This window comes from Pagrus major, chromosome 23 (assembly GCF_040436345.1).
Source record: "Pagrus major chromosome 23, Pma_NU_1.0".
NCBI lineage: Eukaryota > Metazoa > Chordata > Actinopteri > Spariformes > Sparidae > Pagrus > Pagrus major.
In genome coordinates, this window is record NC_133237.1 from 13,087,338 (window position 1) to 13,109,583 (window position 22,246).

The 22,246-nt window shown below is 41.7% G+C and overlaps 3 protein-coding genes across 4 annotated transcripts; 2 read left to right on the forward strand and 1 right to left on the reverse strand.

The window, feature by feature from the left end:
- Positions 1-1,903: 1,903 nt before the first annotated feature.
- lgals2a (lectin, galactoside-binding, soluble, 2a) lies at positions 1,904-6,850 on the reverse strand. The gene is made up of 4 exons (XM_073494338.1): positions 6,768-6,850; positions 3,996-4,075; positions 2,675-2,846; positions 1,904-2,495 (listed from the first exon to the last, which is right to left on the reverse strand). The coding sequence occupies exons 1-4, from the start codon at positions 6,774-6,776 to the stop codon at positions 2,349-2,351; spliced, it is 408 nt and encodes a 135-aa protein (XP_073350439.1). The 5' UTR covers positions 6,777-6,850; the 3' UTR covers positions 1,904-2,348.
- Positions 6,851-10,398: 3,548 nt separating this feature from the next.
- LOC141019111 (E3 ubiquitin-protein ligase TRIM35-like) lies at positions 10,399-11,980 on the forward strand. The gene has a single exon (XM_073493921.1). The coding sequence runs from the start codon at positions 10,475-10,477 to the stop codon at positions 11,897-11,899; it is 1,425 nt and encodes a 474-aa protein (XP_073350022.1). The 5' UTR covers positions 10,399-10,474; the 3' UTR covers positions 11,900-11,980.
- A 1,548-nt stretch (positions 11,981-13,528) lies between these two features.
- Positions 13,529-21,648, forward strand: gtpbp1 (GTP binding protein 1). 2 transcript variants are annotated; one of them, XM_073493920.1, is made up of 14 exons: positions 13,541-13,954; positions 16,323-16,434; positions 16,557-16,737; positions 16,895-17,078; positions 17,540-17,704; positions 17,829-17,952; positions 18,045-18,159; positions 18,237-18,381; positions 18,494-18,676; positions 18,795-18,930; positions 19,103-19,281; positions 19,903-20,067; positions 20,340-20,390; positions 20,555-20,765. In XM_073493920.1, the coding sequence occupies exons 1-14, from the start codon at positions 13,760-13,762 to the stop codon at positions 20,669-20,671; spliced, it is 2,052 nt and encodes a 683-aa protein (XP_073350021.1). In that variant the 5' UTR covers positions 13,541-13,759; the 3' UTR covers positions 20,672-20,765. The 2 variants fall into 2 exon arrangements, with proteins under 2 accessions (XP_073350020.1, XP_073350021.1); XM_073493919.1 differs by lacking the exon at positions 20,340-20,390 and having other exon boundaries at positions 13,529-13,954; positions 20,555-21,648.
- Positions 21,649-22,246: the final 598 nt, after the last annotated feature.

Here is a 22,246-nt window from a genome sequence, read left to right on the forward strand (position 1 = left end):
TCCTCTAGAGAGAGCACCTTTGACACTGACAGCTTCAGAGACTGATTACCTCCCTCTCTCTCACACACACACGCACATGCGGTACATTCATGCACCTGTGTGTGCATGGAGAAACCATGCCGGAATGATCACATGCATAAAAGACACACACACACACACACACACAGTCATATTGCGCTGCTGTTAATGCATCGTGACAAACAAAAGAAAGGAAAGGTCATCCCACATGACTCCGTCTGCCTTTGTCTGGGAGGATCACAGCATGGGAAACCTGTTCTCGCACATAAACTTTCTTTCCCACTTCCTCCTCTCTCCGCAAATCAGCCTCACACACATTGCCTTCTGTTACATCAGATTACATTGTCATAATACTCACGAGTCTTTAAAACACACGAGCACAAACATAAAAAACGGTGTGTGGCTGGAAGCACTGCATAGATTTATGTTCCTGCTGAGACATTTCTTCACTATCTTGGACCTTTTTTGCACTCAAGTTTTGATTACAGGAGGACTTGTGACTTTCTCATTTACTGTACGTCTAAACCAGCATCAGCAGGAAACTGATAACATAGCCATAATCAATACTGAATCTGAAATTTTGACCTTCAGCGGGCAGAAAAAAAGATGTCAAGACAATTTCTGCATAAGCACGTGGATAGAAACATTTCACAGAGATCATATATCACTGACAGATTCAAGAGCACTAAAATCTTTTTGAACATCCTCAAGGCCAGAGTTAGTTGCGTTACAGAAATATAACAACGGCGACATCTACTGGCTAACATCTGCCTTCACAAGCTCCTTTACAGTGAAAAAAGACTGCAGTTTAAGTGATGCAAGGAGGGGAGATGTGGTTTCAATATATTTTAATATGGGTGATGAGTAAGTATCATGTGTCAGTTCATAGCCAGTTGGTGAGAATGTTTCTCTACAGTGGGCTGAAATTGTAATGGGACAATGTTTCCCAAAAAGTGTATTTTAATGGGCAAGGAATGGGCTTTTTGACACCTGGTATTAAAGTGTGATCAGTGTCCGGCCACGGCCTCAGGTAGGTGTAAATGCAATCTGTAGACGAACATGCTGGCATCCGTACACAGCATCACATTAATACAGATATTTGTTTTTAGCTCAAATTAAATATACACATCAGTTGTTGTTTTTGCACTTCCGCTTCCCTCGTCTCAAAGTCAGTGGGTTTTTTATATGGGCGTTCGGTTAAATGCCAGAAATAAGGCCTGTGGTTACCACAGGGTTAAGATATTTACACATTTGTTCTACTACATAAAATACATCATTAAATGTCCCACAAATATATTATAAGGCGCTCATGTGTCTTTATAACGGCACCTGCTAACAGGCTAAATGAGAGTGAGACATTAAACTTCATCATGCCGAACACGTAGACTCTACTTTCTAGTCCGTCTTTACAGGCGAACTTTAGTTGTAAATTATTCGTACTCTAACTTTACAACTTGTACATTGATCAGTTTACAGAAAATGTGTATGGTAATTGCGTAGAGAGACGCTTAGTGGTCGGGCGTTTAAGTCATGCGACCGCATTGTCATCTGTTTATAGCCTAACGTTAGCTTTTTCCTTCAAGTGATTCAATTTACGCTTTGAAAATCACAGAAGTGGTGTTCAACTGTGAAAATGATCTTGCTGAACAAAACATTTAGACATCATGAAGTTGCCTCAGAGCTTATTTTCAGCGATAATCCAAAATCCAAAATCCCACGTGCGGATTTTGCTCTGGAGGACAGAATGGTTTAAAAATACCAGGAGTTAATGTAAAGGCAAGATCAGATTGATATATCACAGCTCAGATTTTAAACACCGGGCGTAAATGAGGTGTTTGATGATATGCTTGTGTAACATAAGTTCAAGGAGTCACAAAAGTCCATGTTTATCATAAAAGGACATTCTTTAATAGGACATGTTGTAAAGGCAAGCATCATACTCAGTTATAAAGGTGGAATGTTTCAGGGGAAAACAAGAGAGCGTGCAGCATATCAAGGCACCTTAAAGAACAAATGATCACATTTAATGTCACACTTCTTCGACTAAACACAGACTACAAAGCAAATAACCGTCAGATAACATGGACTACTTTATGTTTGGTTTGCTGTTTAGCCGTTAGCTTTGCAGAGTGTTGAGTGCATGTGTCTATCTCTCTGTCTACGGTTGCTTGCATCTGCATCTGCTCATGAAGCTAATCTCTTGCATAATACATTGTGCGATAAGCATGTAAGGCACTACTAATACCACATATACTCAAGAAAGCTTTGGCTACATGTGACCTTATGCTAGGCAAAAAGAACAACTCGATCCCGTCTTGGCAGGGGGAGGTTTACTTGACTTCAACGCTTCTGATGCGAGCCTCCCCATCGAAACTGATGACGGAGTACTTCTCTGCACCGATGCGGTTGGGGAAGTGGACTGTAGAGCCGTCCGATAAATTCACCAGGAACTCTGTGGGGGTGAATTCAATGACGAGCTGGATGGAGGGGATTGAGCGAGAGTCGGGGAGAAAGAGGAAGAATGTGTCATTTAATGAACTTCTGCAAAAGTAATGTTGGGTATTTCAAATGTAGCACATATTCCCGGCAATGTGATTTGATTAAAATCTGATATTTATAATTACCGAATTAGATCATACTGTACACACACACACACCTTGAACTCTTCCCCCAGTACGAAAGGAAAGCCTCCTTCACGGACCTCCTCACACCAGGAGCCTCCCTGGTAAGAGTTGCAGACCACCGCATTCTCGTCTCCGTGGGCGTTGAAACGAGCGTTGAAATGCATGGTGATGTCCTTATCGTCTGGGCCAATATTGACTACAAAACTGCGGCACAGCGCAACAAAAAAGATTGATTACATTTTAAAACGGCTCCCTATATTCGAAAAGAGTGAGAGGGTGCCAAAATATTGAGACAACCTCAGCAGCTCTTCTCATCTGCTAACCATTATCCTCATCACACCCACATTACTGGAGGGAAATTTATAGGTAGTCACTGACTGTAACTGATTATAGATAGATTATAGATTCCCCCTCAACCTCCTCCTGTGTTGGTGTGCACATAAACACTGGCCCGCAAGTTGAGTTCAGTTACTGCATTTCACAGCGAGAATTAAAATCAGCGCAGACTGCAAAGAAAGAAGAAGAATCAAAATGAATCACAGTTTTGTTTAGCCTCAGTAACTTTCTCTTTGTAACTAAAGAAGAGGAACTAGACTTAAAAAAGAATGTTGAACAGGGAAGACGGTTTCAGCCTCATGACACGTCTCATCACCAGTCATACCTTATACAGACATACACAGAAAGCTCCTTGTCCTGCTATCCAGTTGTGAAGTATCAAGATCATTTGTTAATGCCACACTGTAAAAAATACTCTGCTACAGGTAAAAGCAATACATTCAAAACGCTATCAATAGCAAATGTAGTCATTGTGCAATAAAATGTCCCCTATGACTGTTTTACTCTTACATTTTACGTTATTTAGCATTAATATACAGTTTGGTCGCATAAAATGTGAATACTACATTAAGTACAAGTACCTTCAATTTGTACAGTAATTGAGTAAATCCATTTAGTTACATTCCACCAGTGCTTATATCATTATAATTGTATTAAGAGGTGCAATATGTATAAATAGGAATTGGCCACCTGTTGAATTTGTGCTCCAAACAAATAGGGGGCAGCATATAACCAGAGTAACCGCTAACTGCTGCTAACTGTATTCTATACATCCATGACTGCACCTAGTCGGACTACTTGGGGTAGTTTTGGTCTTTATGCCGTTAACACAGGAGTTTGATACCACCGGGAGAAAGAGGTTTTCAGGCCCAGGGCTAGCAGGTTAGCATGCTAACTTCATTAGATATCTCTGCAATGTCACCAGAACACCACAAAGAACCAAGAAGAGATTAACTGTTCCAATTTGACTGATGAGCTTAATTCAAGATATCAAGATAGTGTTACATGAGAACTCACTTTGTAGCATCAGGCTTGGAGACTCCAACAATGGTCAGGGTCTGCCCGACCTTGAAGGACATGTTCTTTATGATCATACCCTGTGTAGAAAAAGAAAAAGTGGGGGAGGAAAGAGAAGAGAGGAATCTTTATTTATCATTACAATGTAGTGAAACTGCATTTAACCCATCCCTGAGGAGCAGTGGGCTGCTAAAGTACAGCACCCAGAGACCAACTCCAGTGCATATTTGAGGACACCGGCCAGCATTAACCTAAGGATAAACCAGGGCACCCGGAGGAAACCCACACAAGCACTGGAAAAGGAATCAAACCAAGGACCTTCTTGCTGCGATGCAACAGTGCTAACCACTGCACCATTCTGCCTGCCTGTGGTAAAACAGTACATTATTGTGTGGAAATACTACTGGGTTTTACTAGATCCAATCATTATTGCACCTTCAGGCAACAAACAGCACCAGCAGCAGCCTCAGCCAACTCCCCAATCCTCACTTCATCCTTAGAAATTACAAAACATGTGTTTTCAATTATACTCCCATCCACGGACTGCTCAAAGATTCCAGCTCATTCCTGTCCTGCTACGGCCAAGGCCCCTTTTCCTCTCCGCAGATTTTGGCAGAGGCTAGAAATGTTGAAAAATGATCAGGGACGGCCGTTGTTAAACTGAGTCATATTTTCCTGTAGTGCAATACTGGATGGCGAGCGCGCAGTGGAAAAAAAAGGCTGAGAACAGCAGAAAGCCTCAGCTCGGTGCTACCGTGCATGTGGCAGGGGAATACTGAGCTGTGTCATGATTAGGTAATTATACTTGAGCAATCTATTATTTGGTTGTGAAACACAGATTGCCAGTGTTCAACATTTTGTCACTTTGTCAAAATTATTTGTCTGGGGAATTGTTAACTGAAGCCGGGCAACGAGTTCAAAATTAGCAGCCCTGTGATTAGTTATGATTCACAGTGGTCTGGCTAAACACGTGCTATAGTAGAAGGTTAAGAGGTATTAGAAAAATCTGATTCTGAGCAGACCATTTATCTTTCGACCAGAAACACAGGGACAAGTGAACAGGAAATTATCTGGCCCAAATATTTGTTTTGAAGGAAACACACCACCACTTGCTTTATCTCTTTTTTTGAGGTGTCAGAAACGCTCTGTTTTAGGTCCTGTCTCTTTAAAGCCCCCCCTCCTCCCTCCAAAAAATCTATTCTACTGTGATTGGTCAGCTCACACATGCCTGAGCCAGCACCGCAAACAACAATAGAGCAGTTGTGCTAAATCAATTCTTACGTGCCAAACTAGCTGTGAGGCATAAATTATGCAAATGTATGACATGGTGACATAATGTGATGTCAAGAAGTCACGGAATTAAAGGCGGGGCTACTGACGAGGTGTTTAGGGAGCAGTGGTTTCTGTGGGTTTCTGTGGGTTTTTGGTGTGGACAGTGAAGAAAAGCACAATAAATCTATCGGTGCAGAGGTGAAAAGTGTGTGTATGAAATAATTAACTTTTTCACTGATCAAAATATGGATGTTTCAGTAGATTTGTTATTTTTATAATTTGAGGAAACATCCCTGAATTGCAGAAAGTTTAACAATTTTAAAAACCTGATTTCTTCTTAAAAAATCAATGCCTTTCAAAGAACAGGCAAAACAGATCCAATGATGTGTGTGAGTTTTATTCATATTTATTAAGCACTGCAGTTGTTGGGGTAAAAAAAAAATATATTGCGAATGGTATTATTGCTATATTCTGGCAGAAGACGAGAGGATAAATCTGGACCAAAGATAAACCAAACCATGAAATGAAAGAGTAGAATGACATGTGCACGACATTCTTTCCATGTTAGAGTCCAACTGTAAAGTGCGTGTATAACACACAGCACGGAGGCTTCAGAAATGCAGGGCTGGGCCGAGGTCAGTACTGGTAGTCACCCTGTATCTATCTCAGACACTGAGGAATCTGTATGCTGTAAGAGATGCCACTTACTGGCAGAGCGACAAAATCCGGCTAGCAACTGGCTGGAAACACTCAGAGTATGTACAAGTAAAGTAAAACACATCACATTTATTCCTGATGAATTATTTTACTCTAAACTAATACAAAAAAGACTTTTCTACCTCTGCTGACTTGTTCACTGCAAGAGGTAAGCCTGTAAGATTACAGCGTCGTTGTTAGCCTCCACATGACTTCATTTCATTTCATCCTTTAATATAATTTAACTGCCCCCCTCACTGTGCCCTCTCCAAACTCATGTTTGCCCCTGTGGCCAACAAAAAGCCAGAATGATACATGGTCTTTGTTGTAATCTACTCAGTTTATGAGTCTGGGGAGACCAGAATGCATTGCCGCCTCTGTGCTCAGCTCTGAATAATGAGACTGATATGATTAGAGTGAAATGGACAAATGTTAACAAGCTTAATTGAATTATTACAGGAAGAATGGAACAAGCTGGAGAGCTGACTTATTTTTTATGCATTAGGTGACTAATGGTCATGCATCGAGGCCTGTAATGAATAGTTTGACCATAAAAGGCAAAGAAATCTGAGGAGTCCAGACCTTTCCAAAGCAGACATTACAAAAGCACAGTTAAAGTGTGAAGAGCTGGTTTAGTTAAAGCATAGTGCAGCTGATTCACTTCCATTAGCATGGCAGAGGAGTGAGCTGGCACATGTCGAGCAGCTGTCACCTTGAATAATATGACCTAATACTGCTCGTCTATCTGAAATATGAAACACAAACAGTAAAAGCAATGCATAGTATTCTTAAAATGATACTTACTTGCATCATTTTTGCAGATGTGGTCAGTCAAGTATTGGCTGAGAAGAAGTGGGAGTGCTGCAGGGCCCGGCGTCACTGCACCCCGAGAATATATACAGAGTGGGAGGTGCCTTCAAGCTGAGTGGCACTCCAAGCAGCGAATAGGATCACAACACTGAAGACCATCGACCAATGAAGTCAAAGCATAGCTGTTAACCATAAATAACTACCTTCAGCATAACTGTAGTGCTTAACAAGTTGTTGCAGATATTAGTGAAGTGAAGATTATTAGTGAGAGATCATTTGTTGACATCAGACTGTCACACTGTAACCTGCCGGTGTCGAGTCTGACTGTGGGAGGGAGCACGAGCCAGAGCGGCAGACCAAAATAGAAGTGTATTTGTTGCCAGGGAGACAACTAAATATTTAGCTCAGCCAGCGGCCCTAATGTCCACTTACTGTATATAGCTGTAGGATCAGATGGCAGCCGCCTGCCGACTGAGTAAACTTCAGTCAGGGGAGAAAAAAGCCAAAGTGAAACGTTGAAACTGAGTCAGATCCTCAAAATGATCTGAAAGTCTGACTCACAGAGGGCAGTGGGGCAGAGTTTCATCAGCTCACATACAACTGACACAGCTGCTGGGGCAGTTGGGAAATAAACCACACACTTACACTGCAATGTAACACAACCTGATGTTATTAAGATTGAAATCACGAGTTGCAACTGTCAATGAGATTATATATATACGTATTTCCACATTTGTGTGGTGGGATGATGATGACTTGAGTAAATGATTGGGTTAGAGCTCTCTTGGGATGTGCATTCAAGTCTATCCTGCAATTATTCTGTGCCAACAATTTGCTTTACTGTCGGCCTATATATCTACATATTTTAATTGTACCTGTGGGAATAAGGGTTTCTTATTTGGCAGAAGCATCAACATGATATATGGAGACACGCATTTCTGGATAAAAACTGTCTGCCTCAATAATTTCTTTTAATTACCAATGATTTAATTATGTCATCATAATTGTTATTTGATATGGGTGGTGCGATTCCTCTTCAGTGGGGTGGGAGTCTGTTTGTATACTCTGGGCTCTGTGCAGACATCTCAGCTCACCCACATCCCTGATGCTCGGCAGTTTTAACCAGCAGCTGCAGAGCCGTCCTGTCCTGGAGCGTGCTTGTGATGTTTTCAGTCGGAATGATTTCAACTGCTCCTCTGTGAAACTTTACAATAACTTGTCATGTAACTTTAAGTTTCCTTAAAGATGTAATTCTTGGAATATGGCCAGAATTCGAAAGGTAACTTCAAAAACATAGGGGGCAGCAAATCACCACAGTAACCAATAACTGCTGCTCCCTTGGCTTGTTAGCTACCATTAGCTAATAAGCTAATGGTTCAGTTAGCTGTGGAGCCAGTGGCCCCGAGGGTTTGCCTGGGCCCAGACCTCGGAGTCACCACGGGGAATAAAACTATGGGGGACTATCAGACTATCGCCACTTGCTGGTACACAGTGGTATTGCAAAAAAACACAATAAACGTTTTTGACATAACGTAAGCACTGTTGTTACTTCACACTCTATTGAATGTTTCTATCTAAACTTCTGGCCATATCTTACAAATTGCTCCTTTCAGAAATAAATCAATTTCTGTGCTGTCAAACTACAAGAATCTGGCTCAAGTTTTTCGCTCTCAGTGTACTTAGAGAGGAAGAAAAAGGAGAACAAAAACAAATCAAGATAAGGAATGGTCAGGACTGTAGTGTACACAGAAGGCTGTGTGAACAAAATACTGTAGATGTGTATACAAAAGTCAACAATGACCAACAACAGAATGTAAGTCACAGTGCCACCGTGACAATTTGTTTAATTAGCTTGTTGCTTGTTGTAAAAAAGGTTTTCAGTATTACGTGAACACTGAAAACACATCTGTGACTGGGGTGTGAGAAGGCTCTGTTTATAATGTGTCAGCTGGTTTACAACACATCTGCTTTTACATTGAATTTGCTGACGGATTAAACGCTAACTTGAAAATGCACAACCGTGGCACTCGGCTCAGCTGCTCTTTCTGACTGTTAGCTGACAAACAGTGTGTGGATTGTTCTTATCTAGAACAGCTGGGATCTGGCAGCAGTCCAAAGGCACAAGCCATAACTTTAACTACACATCAGCCACTGGATAATAGTTTCACTTACAGGATCATGCATTCAGGTACGTGATGCATCTGGGCAGCTGTATCGTTTAACATGGGATGCCACCAGGAGATGCAGTTCATAAAAAGTTGCATCAAAAGTTAAATGTGGCACAAAGATCTGTTATGTTTCCTCGTGCCTCAAGACCCGGTCTTAAGACAGTCAGCAGATCTAAAGACACAGAGACCTTTATCTCACATAAACACAAGGGGAACACAGCTACACACATTTAAACGGATTTTTATTATTATCATAGTTAATATTATATACATCAATAAGATTATTCATTCTCATTCTGTGCCCATGTCAATCTTATCAATAACTTTTGTTATCAAACTGTTTGAACTCTGCAACATGTAATGCATGTCCTGAAATAAATGCTAGTACTATACCTTTGAGAAGATTGCTGCCTCTAACTATATACTTGTTCGCATAAGCACAGATCTCTCTTTTGTTTTATTCTGAGAGTTTTCACTGGAGTTATCAGCATGGTGTCGCGTTTGCTTGGACGCCACAGGTGGAGTTGACAGCTGACTTCAGTGAAGTCTTTACTGACCTCCAGTGGTCACAGTGAGGACCAGCAGCAAAATATTGATATGACGTCAACTCATAGCTGTGCAAAGCATTTTCAGTGTTTGAATTTACACATCACAGTCATCCAGCTCTCAGACTTCACTCAGAGGAAGGCTGCACAAACTTTATAAAATCACAACATGATGCAAATTTTAGGCACAACCTGAACCTGAGTCTCAAAACTGATTGAGCTGGATTTCTTTATAGAAAACAAAGTGTCTGGGAAATTTGTTGTAGATACTTGAATAGAGCAGGATATCTGAGAGCTGCCGGGGAGTCGATGTCAAGTGATGATATCTTTACATAACTTTTCGATTAATTGAAAGAGTATGACTGAATTTTCTACCCTCATCAGAGGATCTTCATTTGCGATAAACAATCAGTCTTCAGGGTGCAGTGTGTAGGATTTAGTGGTGTCTATGATGAGGTTGCAGATTGCAGCCACCAGCTGAACATCCTTTGTCTCACCCAATCTCTACGGTGGCTGCTTAAAACACTAAAAACACTAAAGGCCCTCTCTACAGCCAGTGTTTGGTTTGTCCCTTCTGGGCTTTAAACCCTCCCTACTCTGATTGTTATATAATTAAATTATGATTAAACATTTGCAACACTCTGGTTCTTTTACATATGGTTTGTCATGGTTATTATTTCCTAAGACACTTGAACAGTATTTTAAAAAGTTGTGTTTTAACCAAGGTATTTCTGTATGCCAAAGATTTGTTTGTAAAGTCAAGTGGACAGTTACTTTAAATATGTTAATGAACCACAGGGCACCATCTGCTGGTAAGAAAATTAAATATCAGCTGCCATTTCTTAAAAGTGAAACTGATTTCGACATTTCTGAACGGAGCTCAGGCGCCATTACAGGAAGGTGAATCTCTACTACAAACACAAATCAGACGGATTATAAACTGTTAATCAAAGGCACACAGATTCGGTGAGTCTTGTTATCAGAGCAAATGGCTGAGAAAAGTTCTGTTCTTCAAAGTTACCTGAGCTGTCATGTGTGTTCAGAGACTTTCAGAGATCCTGTGTCTCTGAGCTGTAACCACAACTTCTGTTCAAGCTGCCTGCAAAAATTCTGGGAACAAGCTAAGAACAAAAACTGTCCCATTTGTAAAAGAAAGTCCTCAAAGGATTTTGTGCAAGTGAACTTTCCATTGAAGGAGCTGGCTGACTCCTTTGCTGGGAGACAAAAATCTGGATCATTTGAGACAGAAAAAGGAGAGAAGAAGGTGGAGGTGGTGTGTAGTAAACATCAAGAAGAGACTAAATTGTTCTGTGAGGACGAGCAGAGAGCTGTGTGTCCTGTCTGTGAGTTTTCTCTCCACCAGAGTCACAAGGTGGTTCCTGTAGAACAAGCAGTCAGTGAGCTGAAGGAGAAGCTGAAATCTGACTTAAAGTCTCTACAGGACAAGAGGAACAAATACAAACAAGTGGAGAAAACATACAATGAAGTGGCTCAACACTCCAAGAAGCAGCTGTTGTCGACAAAGAGTCAGATCAGAGCAGAGTTCAACAAGCTCCACCAGTTCCTGAAAGAGGAAGAGGAGTCCAGACTGGCAGCTCTGAGGGAGGAAGAGGAGCAGAAGGGGAAGACTATCAGCAGAGAGATAAAGAAGATTCAAGAGCAGATCTCCTCTCTGTCAGACAGTATCTGTGCTGTTGAAGAAGAGCTGCAGAAACACAACGTGCCATTCCTCAGCAGTTATAAAGCCACTCAGACCAGAGCCAGAGTCCAGTGCTCACTGTCAGATCCACAGCTGGTCTCAGGAGCGCTGACAGATGTGGCCAAACACCTGGGCAACCTGTCCTTCAGAGTCTGGGAGAAGATGAAGGACCAGGTCCACTTCAGTCCTGTCATTCTGGACCCAAACACCCCAAGTGGCTGGCTCCATCTGTCTGATGATCTGACCAGTGTGAGGCATGGAGACATATATCAACAGCTTCCTGACAATCCAGAGCGATTCAATAAATACGCCATTGTTCTGGGCTCTGAGGGATTCACCTCAGGGCAACACAGCTGGGAGGTGGAGGTGGGAGATCATCCTGACTGGTTCTTGGGTTTGGTAAAAGAGTCAGTAGACAGGAAGGAAAAGATTTCCACTTCAAAATATGGAATGTGGTTTTTAAGGCATGATAATGGGAAATACACTAATGTTGCTGGTGAGACTGTCAGAGTGACGAAGAGTCTCCAGAGGATCAGAGTCCAGCTGGACTATGACACGGGGGAGGTGTCCTTCTACGACCCTGAAGACACGACTCACATCTACACTCACAGAGACACTTTCACCGAGAAACTCTTACCATATTTCAGTATTGGAAAGGCTGGTGGTGCTAAAACTGCTGATATCAAAATCTGTCAGACTGATATTTCTCTGTGATGTTGAGGAATGTCAGTAGTCGTAGTTGTGGTTGCTGGCGATTAAGTTTCGGGGTAAGGTGGGGTAAGGTTTAAATTTAGGTTAGGCTAAGGTTAGGGTTAGAGTGTAAGCATTGTTCACCAGTTTTTTGTACTTCAACATCTTCAGATTTGATTGGGTGTCAGAGGTAACAGAAATGTTTTACAGTCTGAAATGAATCATTGAAAGTGGTTTCTTCTTTATTTGGAATCTCAATTTATCCCAATCAAGGTTTTTAATCAATGTTAGATTATTGGAAACTGAAACTTCTGTTCTTTATTTTTGACTTCCCACTTATAATTGAGATTATGTCAAGTCAGTATTTATTTTGTCTTAAGGGTCTGATGGTAAATTTCTCTATTATGTATCCTTCAAAAGACTCTGAACTATCCCTCTGGATGTCTGGGAAACAATCATAAATGACTGTACCTCTTAATAGTAATGACATTCTCTAATAATCTCAGAAATTACACTCTCTGACTGTCACACATTACTCCAAACCAAATACACGTGTGTACTCCTACAGAAGAGATACACTTGGTATTGGGGTAATCCAAAAGTACTTTAATATTGTGATACTTGGATTATGTTACTGAATTAATTTATTTTACAGGTAATTAGCAACTGTATTGGAATACATTTTTAAAGTAACCCTCCCAACTCCATGTGCCACTTAGCAGCTTTCACTGGACTGAACGCTGCCCCGCCTCTGACACTGTATCCAGATTTCCCCTTATTAGATCCACATGGAGAAGACCTGCTCCCTCCATAGATATAAAGGGCTTATTTTAAGGTAACACAGTTTGTGCTATGGAACATTTCACTGCTGTCAGTTAAACCGGTCTCAGTTTCCTTAAAATAAATATTTAGAGGTAGAGTTGTACATTTTCAGACAACCCCTTTTACTTTGTTAGCACTGGAAACAGCTCAAAGAAAAAAATCAACAAGTAAATCAGACATCATGAATCATTAATACTGTAAACATTAGTGTTTGGGGTTATGTTTATATAACATGTTTAGCTCACAGCAATCATTACAGGTTAAACAGAAAGCTGGATGAAGGATGATGAAATGTCAACAAGGAAAAGGAAATCATGAGGAAGTGCCTTTCCTTGTCATGATTTTCATGAATAGAACATTAAACTAAATTTTAATCATCATCTTCTGTAAAACTATTTAACTATAACTAACTATATTAGTCCTATAAATTATATTTCAATGACTTTACTTGAAAGTAATGTTTGTCAGAATAAATGTCTACAGAGAAAGATTATTTCACAGATTAAGGTTTGTTTCAGGAACAAATATGGGCTACTTAAATGATTATAGTAAACATTTGCTCTTTAAACAACATTAATAAATAATTATTTAGCACATTATTTCATTATCATTACATCACAGCAGTATGACACTGTGGTTGCAGCATTACAGCTGCTCTGAGGGGGACTGGTCCACCTTGTAATCATATGAACGACCCCCTCTCTCCTATTGGTCCACTGATAACACAGTCACTCTGACTCAGACACGATTGGTTAACGGGAAGTAAAGAGGCGTGGTCGCTCGCACCTTCCTCATTAATATTAATGAGGTGGCCGTCTTGTTTTTAAATGGCTTGAAGGCGAGCTGACAGCACATAAACAAGCAGCATGTCACTGTAATGTCAGCCAACAGCTTGACTTTACTGCCGTGTCTGTAGCGGAGCTGACTGACGTAGAGCTCGCTGTCAAGTCTGGTGTGTGTGTGTCTGTGGGTGTGTGTATATGTGTGTGTGTGTTTGGATACCAGCCGTCATCACAACAATCGGAACAGCTTGAAATTTATTTCTACGAGGCTGGCATAGAAATGGCATCAATAGCAGCGGCTCATGAGCCAGGTATAAGCCCGGGCTCCATACCGCTGGCCGACGCGCTGGTCCCCGCGAGTATATTCGCTCCGGACCGGGCGGGATGCGGGGAGGACGCCGGGGACGAGTGCTTCGATGACGGGGACATGATGAATGGCGAGCTCGAGGACCGCGGGGTCGACTTCACCAACAAGGTGAGCTAGGCCCTGCGATGTGATGGCGCTGCCAAGCTAACGCTAGCTAACGTTAGCTGCTCCTGGGGAAATGAATGAATGAAGCTAATGTTGCGTTTCCTGCACGTAGCAGTGAAACTACCAAACATATGCTCTTCCATATTATAACCGCTGTGCACCGTTTGTACCAGACACCACACACGACACGACTTTGTGGACATAAACATTTTGCTGACGTTGAAAATAAAAACAGTCAGCTAGCTGTGGCTAACGCTAGCCCCAGCTGATGCTTTAGCGCCTAACGTTTACATTACGTTAGTTATCAGTAGGAGCACATTGCACCAAATGCCACACAGCATGGCCCTGTTCATCTCCTGTGTGTCACTGAGTTAACCATGATGTAATGTGGATCAGTGGACATGAGCCTGCTTTGTTTGGGTTAAATGAATCTGGAGCCAGTCCAGGTTTATTGACAGTCAGCTGGAGCATGGCCAAGATGTTTTTTACATGAAGACATTGTCAAATTTCCAGATTGCTTTATTTATAGATAAAACTTATAATGAAAAAAATGTTGTAGGCTAATTATAACTAGTTAATTACCACAATGAAGAGTTAAGTGCACGTTTACATGACAACATATGCAACAAAATACAAAGATTGTATATCAAAAAAGAAACTATAACAGATTCTGACTCTTGAAGGAGCAATGGAGCCACAACGTATGGCATTAAATTGAGAATTTGTCAATCGAACACTAGAACTTCTTAAATAATTTGATTAAAATTGTTAAAATGATATTCAATAACATTGACTTGACATGTTGTGTTGACAAAAACACACAGGCTGCTGAAACACAGGGCAACAAGACAGCGGGGTCAGGTCGGCCTGCAGAACGACTACCAGCAATATCAATATATGATCAATAAGGAACAGAATAATGTCAGGTTACAGATCTATGTTGATGTACTGGAAGTTAATAGTCTCACTTGTCAAATGAGTATGTTTGTAATGATGTAAGCCTGTATGAGAACGATAGCAATCAGGGTTGTGTCCCGAAGTGTCAAATTACACATTACCACAGGGTTGCATCAGGGAGGCAGTCCCTCGTTCACCTTTGGCTCCTGTCAATTAAACTGGTTCTGTCAGCCTCAGATAAGCTGCGTTCTATACTTTGATCTACTTCTGTAGATATTATTCATGTGATGTCACTCTGTGAACCTTTGGCACACTGAACCATGACATACTTCTGTATAGGGCTACGACAGTTAATTGATTAGTTGTCATCAATTAATCGGCATATTTATAATCAGTTTTTTTTTAAAAAAAGGTTTAAATGATCCCATTCAAGCTTCTTAAAGGTGCATTATGTAGTTTTGGGGAAGAAAGAGAAAGATCTTCATTGACTGATTTTTTTTTTTCATGACTGAATAAACTCAATAATCAAACTGACCTTAAAGGACAAAACACAATTTCATACTGTTTTACTTTGTTTATATTTGGCGGACCCTGCCACCTTTCTAGCTTCAAACAGTGTTCTTGGGACCTTATTTTCCTCTGAGAACAGCTTGTTTATTCAGTTATGGAAAAAACAAGACACTTGAGGATATCTTCTTGGGCTTTTGGAAACACAGATCAACATTTTTCACCATTTTCTGACATTTTATAGACCAAACAACGGATTAATTCACAATAAAAATAATCATTAGTTGAGGCTCTAATTCTGTAGCACCGTCACCTTACTTCCAGGTGCATATGTTTTAGCAGAAACAGTAATATTAATAACACCATAATAACCATTTGTTTTTGGGAAAGCCTTGTTATGTGTCGCAGCATGCACATCAACCACACATACATAAAAGGAAAGTGCATTTGTCCGGTTTAAAGGTCAGACTTCCAAAACTAATTTACATGTTTTGTTTATTATGTAAAGCATTGGAAAAGCCACCATAAAACGCCCTCACAGCCATGCTTTTGGTCGTATTTTGCTTTTCAGGTCAGCTGTATCAGCAGGGGATAACATTGCCTTCACATGTAACCTTGAGGAGTTTCATGGGAAGAGAGACAGATGTGTTTGCATGCAGAGAGCAGCTTTTGAACATACCATTCCCTGAATGTTTACTTTCTACTCTTGCTTACATTTTGAACATGAGAGTTGTTTGAACTGAAGAAAAAAAATCCAGATGCCTTCTCTGAAGTCCAGTTATTGTCTCTCTTTAAACCAGCCGACTTTTCAACAGTTAATGACTCAGTGATCGCAACATGTTTGGGAAAGGATTTGCTTTAATTATGCATCTATTACAGAACAACCATCCAGCGAGGGCCATAACTCCAATAATAGCCGATTTTCTCTGTGTTTCTGTCTTCACCCCTGCATGCACGAACCCATCAGCTGGCACTTGTTAGTCCAAACGGAGAGCAGTATGACTCGTTACTTCGCCAGCTACGCGACAGGATGGAGGAGGGATGTGGAGAGACCATCTACGTGGTTGGGATGGGCTCAGGTGAGAAAATGCAAAGTGATTACTGTGATAACTATTGATCATCAACCAGTCTGTGCCAAAGCAGTTATAAAACTTGGGTACTTAGCTCTTCCTCTTCCTCTTGCTCCATCTCTCTGTTGTAGATGGTGGAGACTGGGGTCTGGATGAGAAGGACATGGAGGCCTCAGTAGCCACGGTGTGCTCCATGTGCGAGCAACTGGATGCTGACCTTATTTCGCTGCGGGAGCGCAATGAGGCTGCCGGTTTGGTGCGCGACTATCTGATCCGCCGGCGTGTGGGTGAGCTGGACTTCCTGGAAGTCAGGTGAGTGTTCAGAAATATGAATTAAGAGGGGTCACGGTTATGATCCAGTATGATGAGAGTTCTTTCACTACATTGTTTTTGTTTAATAAGACATGTCAGACAGTTCTGCCTTTCTTGCACAGTTTTGGTGATATTTCTGCACTCCTCTCTAAATCAGAGTCGCAGTGGTGGGAAACGTGGACGCTGGTAAGAGCACTCTGCTCGGAGTGTTAACGCACGGAGAGCTGGACAATGGCAGGGGCTTTGCCCGCCAGAAGCTCTTCAGACACAAGCACGAGATGGAGAGTGGCAGGACCAGCAGCGTGGGCAACGATATCCTGGGGTTTGACCAGGAGGGACAGGTGAGGGGACAGAGCGGGAAGTTTAGTTTTATAGTTTACACGATTGAGTTTTGTGCCACACAATGAGGTGTTCAAAGGCGATGACATTCTGAAGCAAGTTCATCTTTTAGCTGCAATGATTATTTGATTTATGGAGTAGCTGATTGAAAGAAAATGAATTGCCAGTCTAGTTTCAGTCATTATTCATGGAAGAATCGCAGGGTTTATGTGAGGAGTTGCTGCTTTTCTTTTTCTTTCTCTTGTATGATAGTAAATAAAGAGTTCAGTTGGAAGATATTTTAGTTTTTACTCCACAACCATCTGGCATCCTCAACTTGCTCGCTGTTTGAGTGTGAAAATAACATTCAACACATAGCACTGATAGGATGTGTTATATGACCTCATAGTGAAGCAGCACATGGAGGTGGAGACGGTGTGAATATAGTGGATATTAACTGCGCCCCTCTCTGTCTTTCCCCTAGGTGGTGAACAAACCCGACAGTCATGGAGGAAGTCTGGACTGGACCAAAATCTGTGAGAAGTCCTCCAAGGTCATCACCTTCATAGACCTGGCTGGCCATGAGAAATACCTCAAGACCACCGTGTTTGGGATGACCGGACACCTGCCTGACTTCTGCATGCTCATGGTCAGCAGGAGGGGATGTTTATCCGTTTTATAACTCGCCCAAATGTAAAATGAGCCATGACTACAGGATCCACGATGAAAAACAAATACTTTATACATTTTTTTCTCTTTCCCGGCCTCGCCAGGTGGGCAGTAATGCAGGTATCGTAGGGATGACCAAAGAGCATCTGGGCCTGGCCTTAGCTCTGAATGTGCCTGTGTTTGTAGTGGTAACCAAGATTGACATGTGTCCAGCCAACATCCTGCAAGGTAAGTCCTCTGGAGTTCCTTTTATAACTGCGAGCAACTATATTTCTTACATACCTCTGTGCCATAATTCTTGTGGTGTTTGCTCTTAACAGAGACACTGAAGCTGCTCCAGAGGTTACTCAAGTCCCCCGGCTGTAGGAAGATCCCTGTCCTGGTACAGAACAAGGATGACGTTATAGTCACTGCTTCAAACTTCAGTTCTGAGAGGTACTGAGTCCATCTCATTAAGATCCAGAGGAAGAGAAAAAGTGCTCCTTTTCTGACATCTGCTGTGCCTCCCACAGGATGTGTCCCATCTTCCAGATCTCCAATGTGACCGGAGAGAACATGGACCTGCTCAAGATGTTCCTCAACCTGCTCTCCTCCAGGACATCCTACCGTGACGACCAGCCCGCCGAGTTCCAGATAGATGACACCTACTCTGTGCCGGTACTATAACGAACTCTAAATGCATTTTGCTGTGAATAATATCACACATTAGACATAACAGTATCTGCCAGATTCTGTCTAAACCACCGGTTGTGTTGTGTTTGTGTCTCAGGGAGTGGGAACAGTAGTATCAGGAACTACTTTACGTGGACTCATACGTCTGAATGATACAATGCTCCTGGGGCCGGACCCCTTAGGCAGCTTCATCCCCATTGCCGTCAAATCAATCCACCGCAAGAGAATGCCTGTGAAGGAGGTCAGAGGTGGTCAGACTGCTTCATTCGCTCTCAAAAAGGTGGGAGGGAAAAATCTATCACAGCAACATCAATGCACTTCTTCTATCTGATCCAGGGAAATTGCATTATGATAGTGCAGAAGAATAAACATTTGTCTTGTTGTTGCTCTTTGTAAAGATCAAGCGCTCCTCCATAAGGAAAGGCATGGTGATGGTTTCTCCGAGGTTGTGCCCACAGGCCACTTGGGAGTTCGAGGCTGAGATTCTTGTACTGCATCATCCCACAACGATATCCCCCAGATACCAGGCCATGGGTGAGGTTTTTATATTATTCTTAAAAAAGTTTTGCTTTGTCAGAATGGTTTTATTTCTCAAATTAAGAACAATTTGCACAAAATCATTTTCTCAAGAGTTTGATAGAAGTACAGCACTGATCAATGGTGCTCTCAATGGTGAAACTAATTTTTTTTCTCATTCTGTCCTCAGTCCACTGTGGCAGCATACGGCAGACAGCCACCATCTTGTCCATGAACAGAGACTGCCTACGAACAGGCGACAAGGCTTCAGTCCACTTCCGCTTCATCAAAACCCCCGAGTACCTGCACTGCGACCAGAGGCTGGTGTTCAGGGAGGGACGCACCAAGGCTGTGGGCACCATCACCAAGGTAGGGCGGCCCCCCCGAGGCATCAACTTGTGCTTATACAGGGATATGGCCAACATGATGAGCGGTGGGAGGCACTGTGCTGATCAAATTCAATTTCAAATATGTTTTTTCTCCCTACAAACATGTTACAATGCTCCAGTTTAATGGGATAATTCTGAGACCACATTCTAAGTTTTGTCAAAGGCAATCTGTAATGCTGAAATCTTAATTTTCAGAGTTTAACAGAAAATACCAGAACTGCTCATTTTCCAAGAATTTGAATGTGCTACACACAGACTACTGTAAGTTATTTACATTAGGCATTAAGGAGTAGGTGAGAGACAAGGAAAAACAATATTTTCTGGTGTAAGACCAAAAATTTGTAGAAATTAGACTAATTATTAGACATTGTAAGAAAGGATTTAAATAGAGAAAAACTCTGGTATTTATTACTTTACCTACTCACAGGCCTAATATAAACAAATATTAAGGTTATATATAAGGTCATTCCTAGTAAAAGAAAATCCTCGCCCAGGCTAACTTATGCAGCCTTTCCTGTTATAGTGAGCTTTTTAAAATCATGAGTAGCTCATTTTTTTAAACTTGTTGAGACTCAAATCTTGCCTCACCTTCTTTTTTCAGCTGCTGCAGTCCACCAACAACTTACCGTCAAATTCCAAACCTCCACAAATCAAAATGCAGTCTACAAAGAAGGCACCGCTCCGAAAAGAGGACGGCACCACGGCAGCCGGTGATGACGCAGCAACGATAGCACAGCCAGCGGCAGGACCGAACACGACACAACCGGTGAGATACACAAAAAGAATGTGTGTGGCAATGACCTGATGTTTTTCTGGTACATGTCTCTTACTATGTACTTGCCCTAGCATTGCTGCTCTTTTCTAACTTGTTTACTGCTCTGTGTCCTCCTCCCATTTGTTTCCTTTGTTCTCTAACACCACCCCACATACCCCGCTTTTATTTTGTCTTACTTCATCCTAAAATTTGAATTTGTCATGCCACATCACTCCTTCACACTCTCTCCCTCAACTTTGCTTGCGTGGCTGGCCTCCTAAAAGGGAGAGGGAGATGAGGACCCTCAGATAAAAGAGGGCAACAAAGAGAACAAGGTAAAACTGAAAAAGAGCAGTGGGAGAACCGGGATCGTGTTTTCATGATGCATTTTGAGAAAGTGTTTGTGGTCGTGTTCTTTTTATAATTGTCTTATAGGACACCTATATATTAAACACTTAATCGTAACTTATCGAGCGTTCTCGTTCTCTCTCCCTCGCAGCCAAAGTCTGGAGGAGGTGGAAGGAGAAGGGGCGGCCAGAGGCACAAAGGAAAAGGCCAGAACAGCAGCACCACCTCCACAGCAGCTCCCTCCTCATCAGGACTAGGAGGCTGCTGAACTGCCCCCACTGTCCCCTGTAAACCTTCCTCTCTGCTATCACTCCACCAAGTGTCTTCATTTCACAAACCATGAAGGATGCAGATGTTTGGAGCGAGACACTCCTCACTCTTATTACGCCTTGCCTTTTTACACCAGGTCGTTTAGTTGTTTTTTTTAAAAAGGGAACACAAAGGGGTAAACCAGAAGGCATACACCCTCAATGCATAATGTTAGCTGCCTTTTACAGTTTTTAATGGTTTAGGTGAAAGCAAGTGTGGTTTTTGAGGTTAGCCTCACTCAGGATGACTCAACCATATTTTACCCGTCTATGAAACCTACAATTCTGTCCTCTGGCTCAGTGTCAGTGGCAGGGAGGGAGGCTAAACCCCAGAACAAGGGGCCAGTACCAATATGAGCAGCTATAAATGAAAACTCCCCCATGCATTCCCTGTGTATTTGCAATGAAAAACATTTAATGTACTATTTATACTGCATATGTAAATTAGCTGTTAGTTGTGCTCTAATCGAAAAGATGCCATTGTATAAAATGTATGCAAATCATAAATGAATGTAGCAGAGGGCACATAGTGATTTCAAATTCTAGATATATGGAAAATATAAGCTGTTGCATTTTATAATCGTCAGTTATTTATTTGGCATACATGCAGAACGTTCACTCTCGGATGGTCTTCAATCTTTCAACCTGCTCCCACGTGCACTCTTCGATTCAGTAGCATGTCACGCTTCCACTGTCAGTCAGCCATGTTCAAACCTTATACCATTAGTTAGTGTTGGTACAGACAAATACAGCACATGATCTCGTCACTCCCAACAGTTGCTCATGATTACAAGACATGCAGCACTTGCAGTGCTAATTGTGACTCTAGTACCCCATGCGTTATGGCCTGTTGCTGTTTACATGTTGTGAAACTTTAAAACACACTTTGCCGTTAAAAAACTGACCATTAATAAACAAGCTTTACTGAACTTTTCAACAGTGCTTCTTCTTCTGTATGTCAGATCTCTTCATTACGTATTAAACATCTTAATACTGTTTATTTCTTAGTTAAAAACACATTTGGATGGGTTTTAATGAGGGAGTTCACCTAAATCAAAATTACACATTTTTCCTCTTACCTGTGGTGCTACTTATCCAGCTAGACTGTTTCGATTCTGTGCGAGTTGCTGAGTTTTGGAGGGATGAGCCATAAAGGTGCATGCTGTCTCTCGGATATAATGGAACTAGATGGCACCCCAAAAAATACATTTGAATAACTCAACAGTAGTGTCTCTTTCCAAAAACCATGACCTGGTTACCCAAGATGATCCACAGACCTTGTTGTGAGCAGTTTCAATCCTGGATGTTAACATTAATGTTGTACTCCTCGGCTTAGCTGTAATGTTAGCGAGCCTCTCATCCATTAGTATATGCATATGTGCTTCCTTTTTTGCCGTGATATGGTTGGTAGGTGTAGCTCAGTAGACAGGAGCAAAGTCTGTGGATCAACTTGAGTAACTGGGTCATGATTTCTGGAAAGACACATTAATGTTAACTTTTAAGATGCATTTTTTTGTTGCTTTGAGCAAAACAAT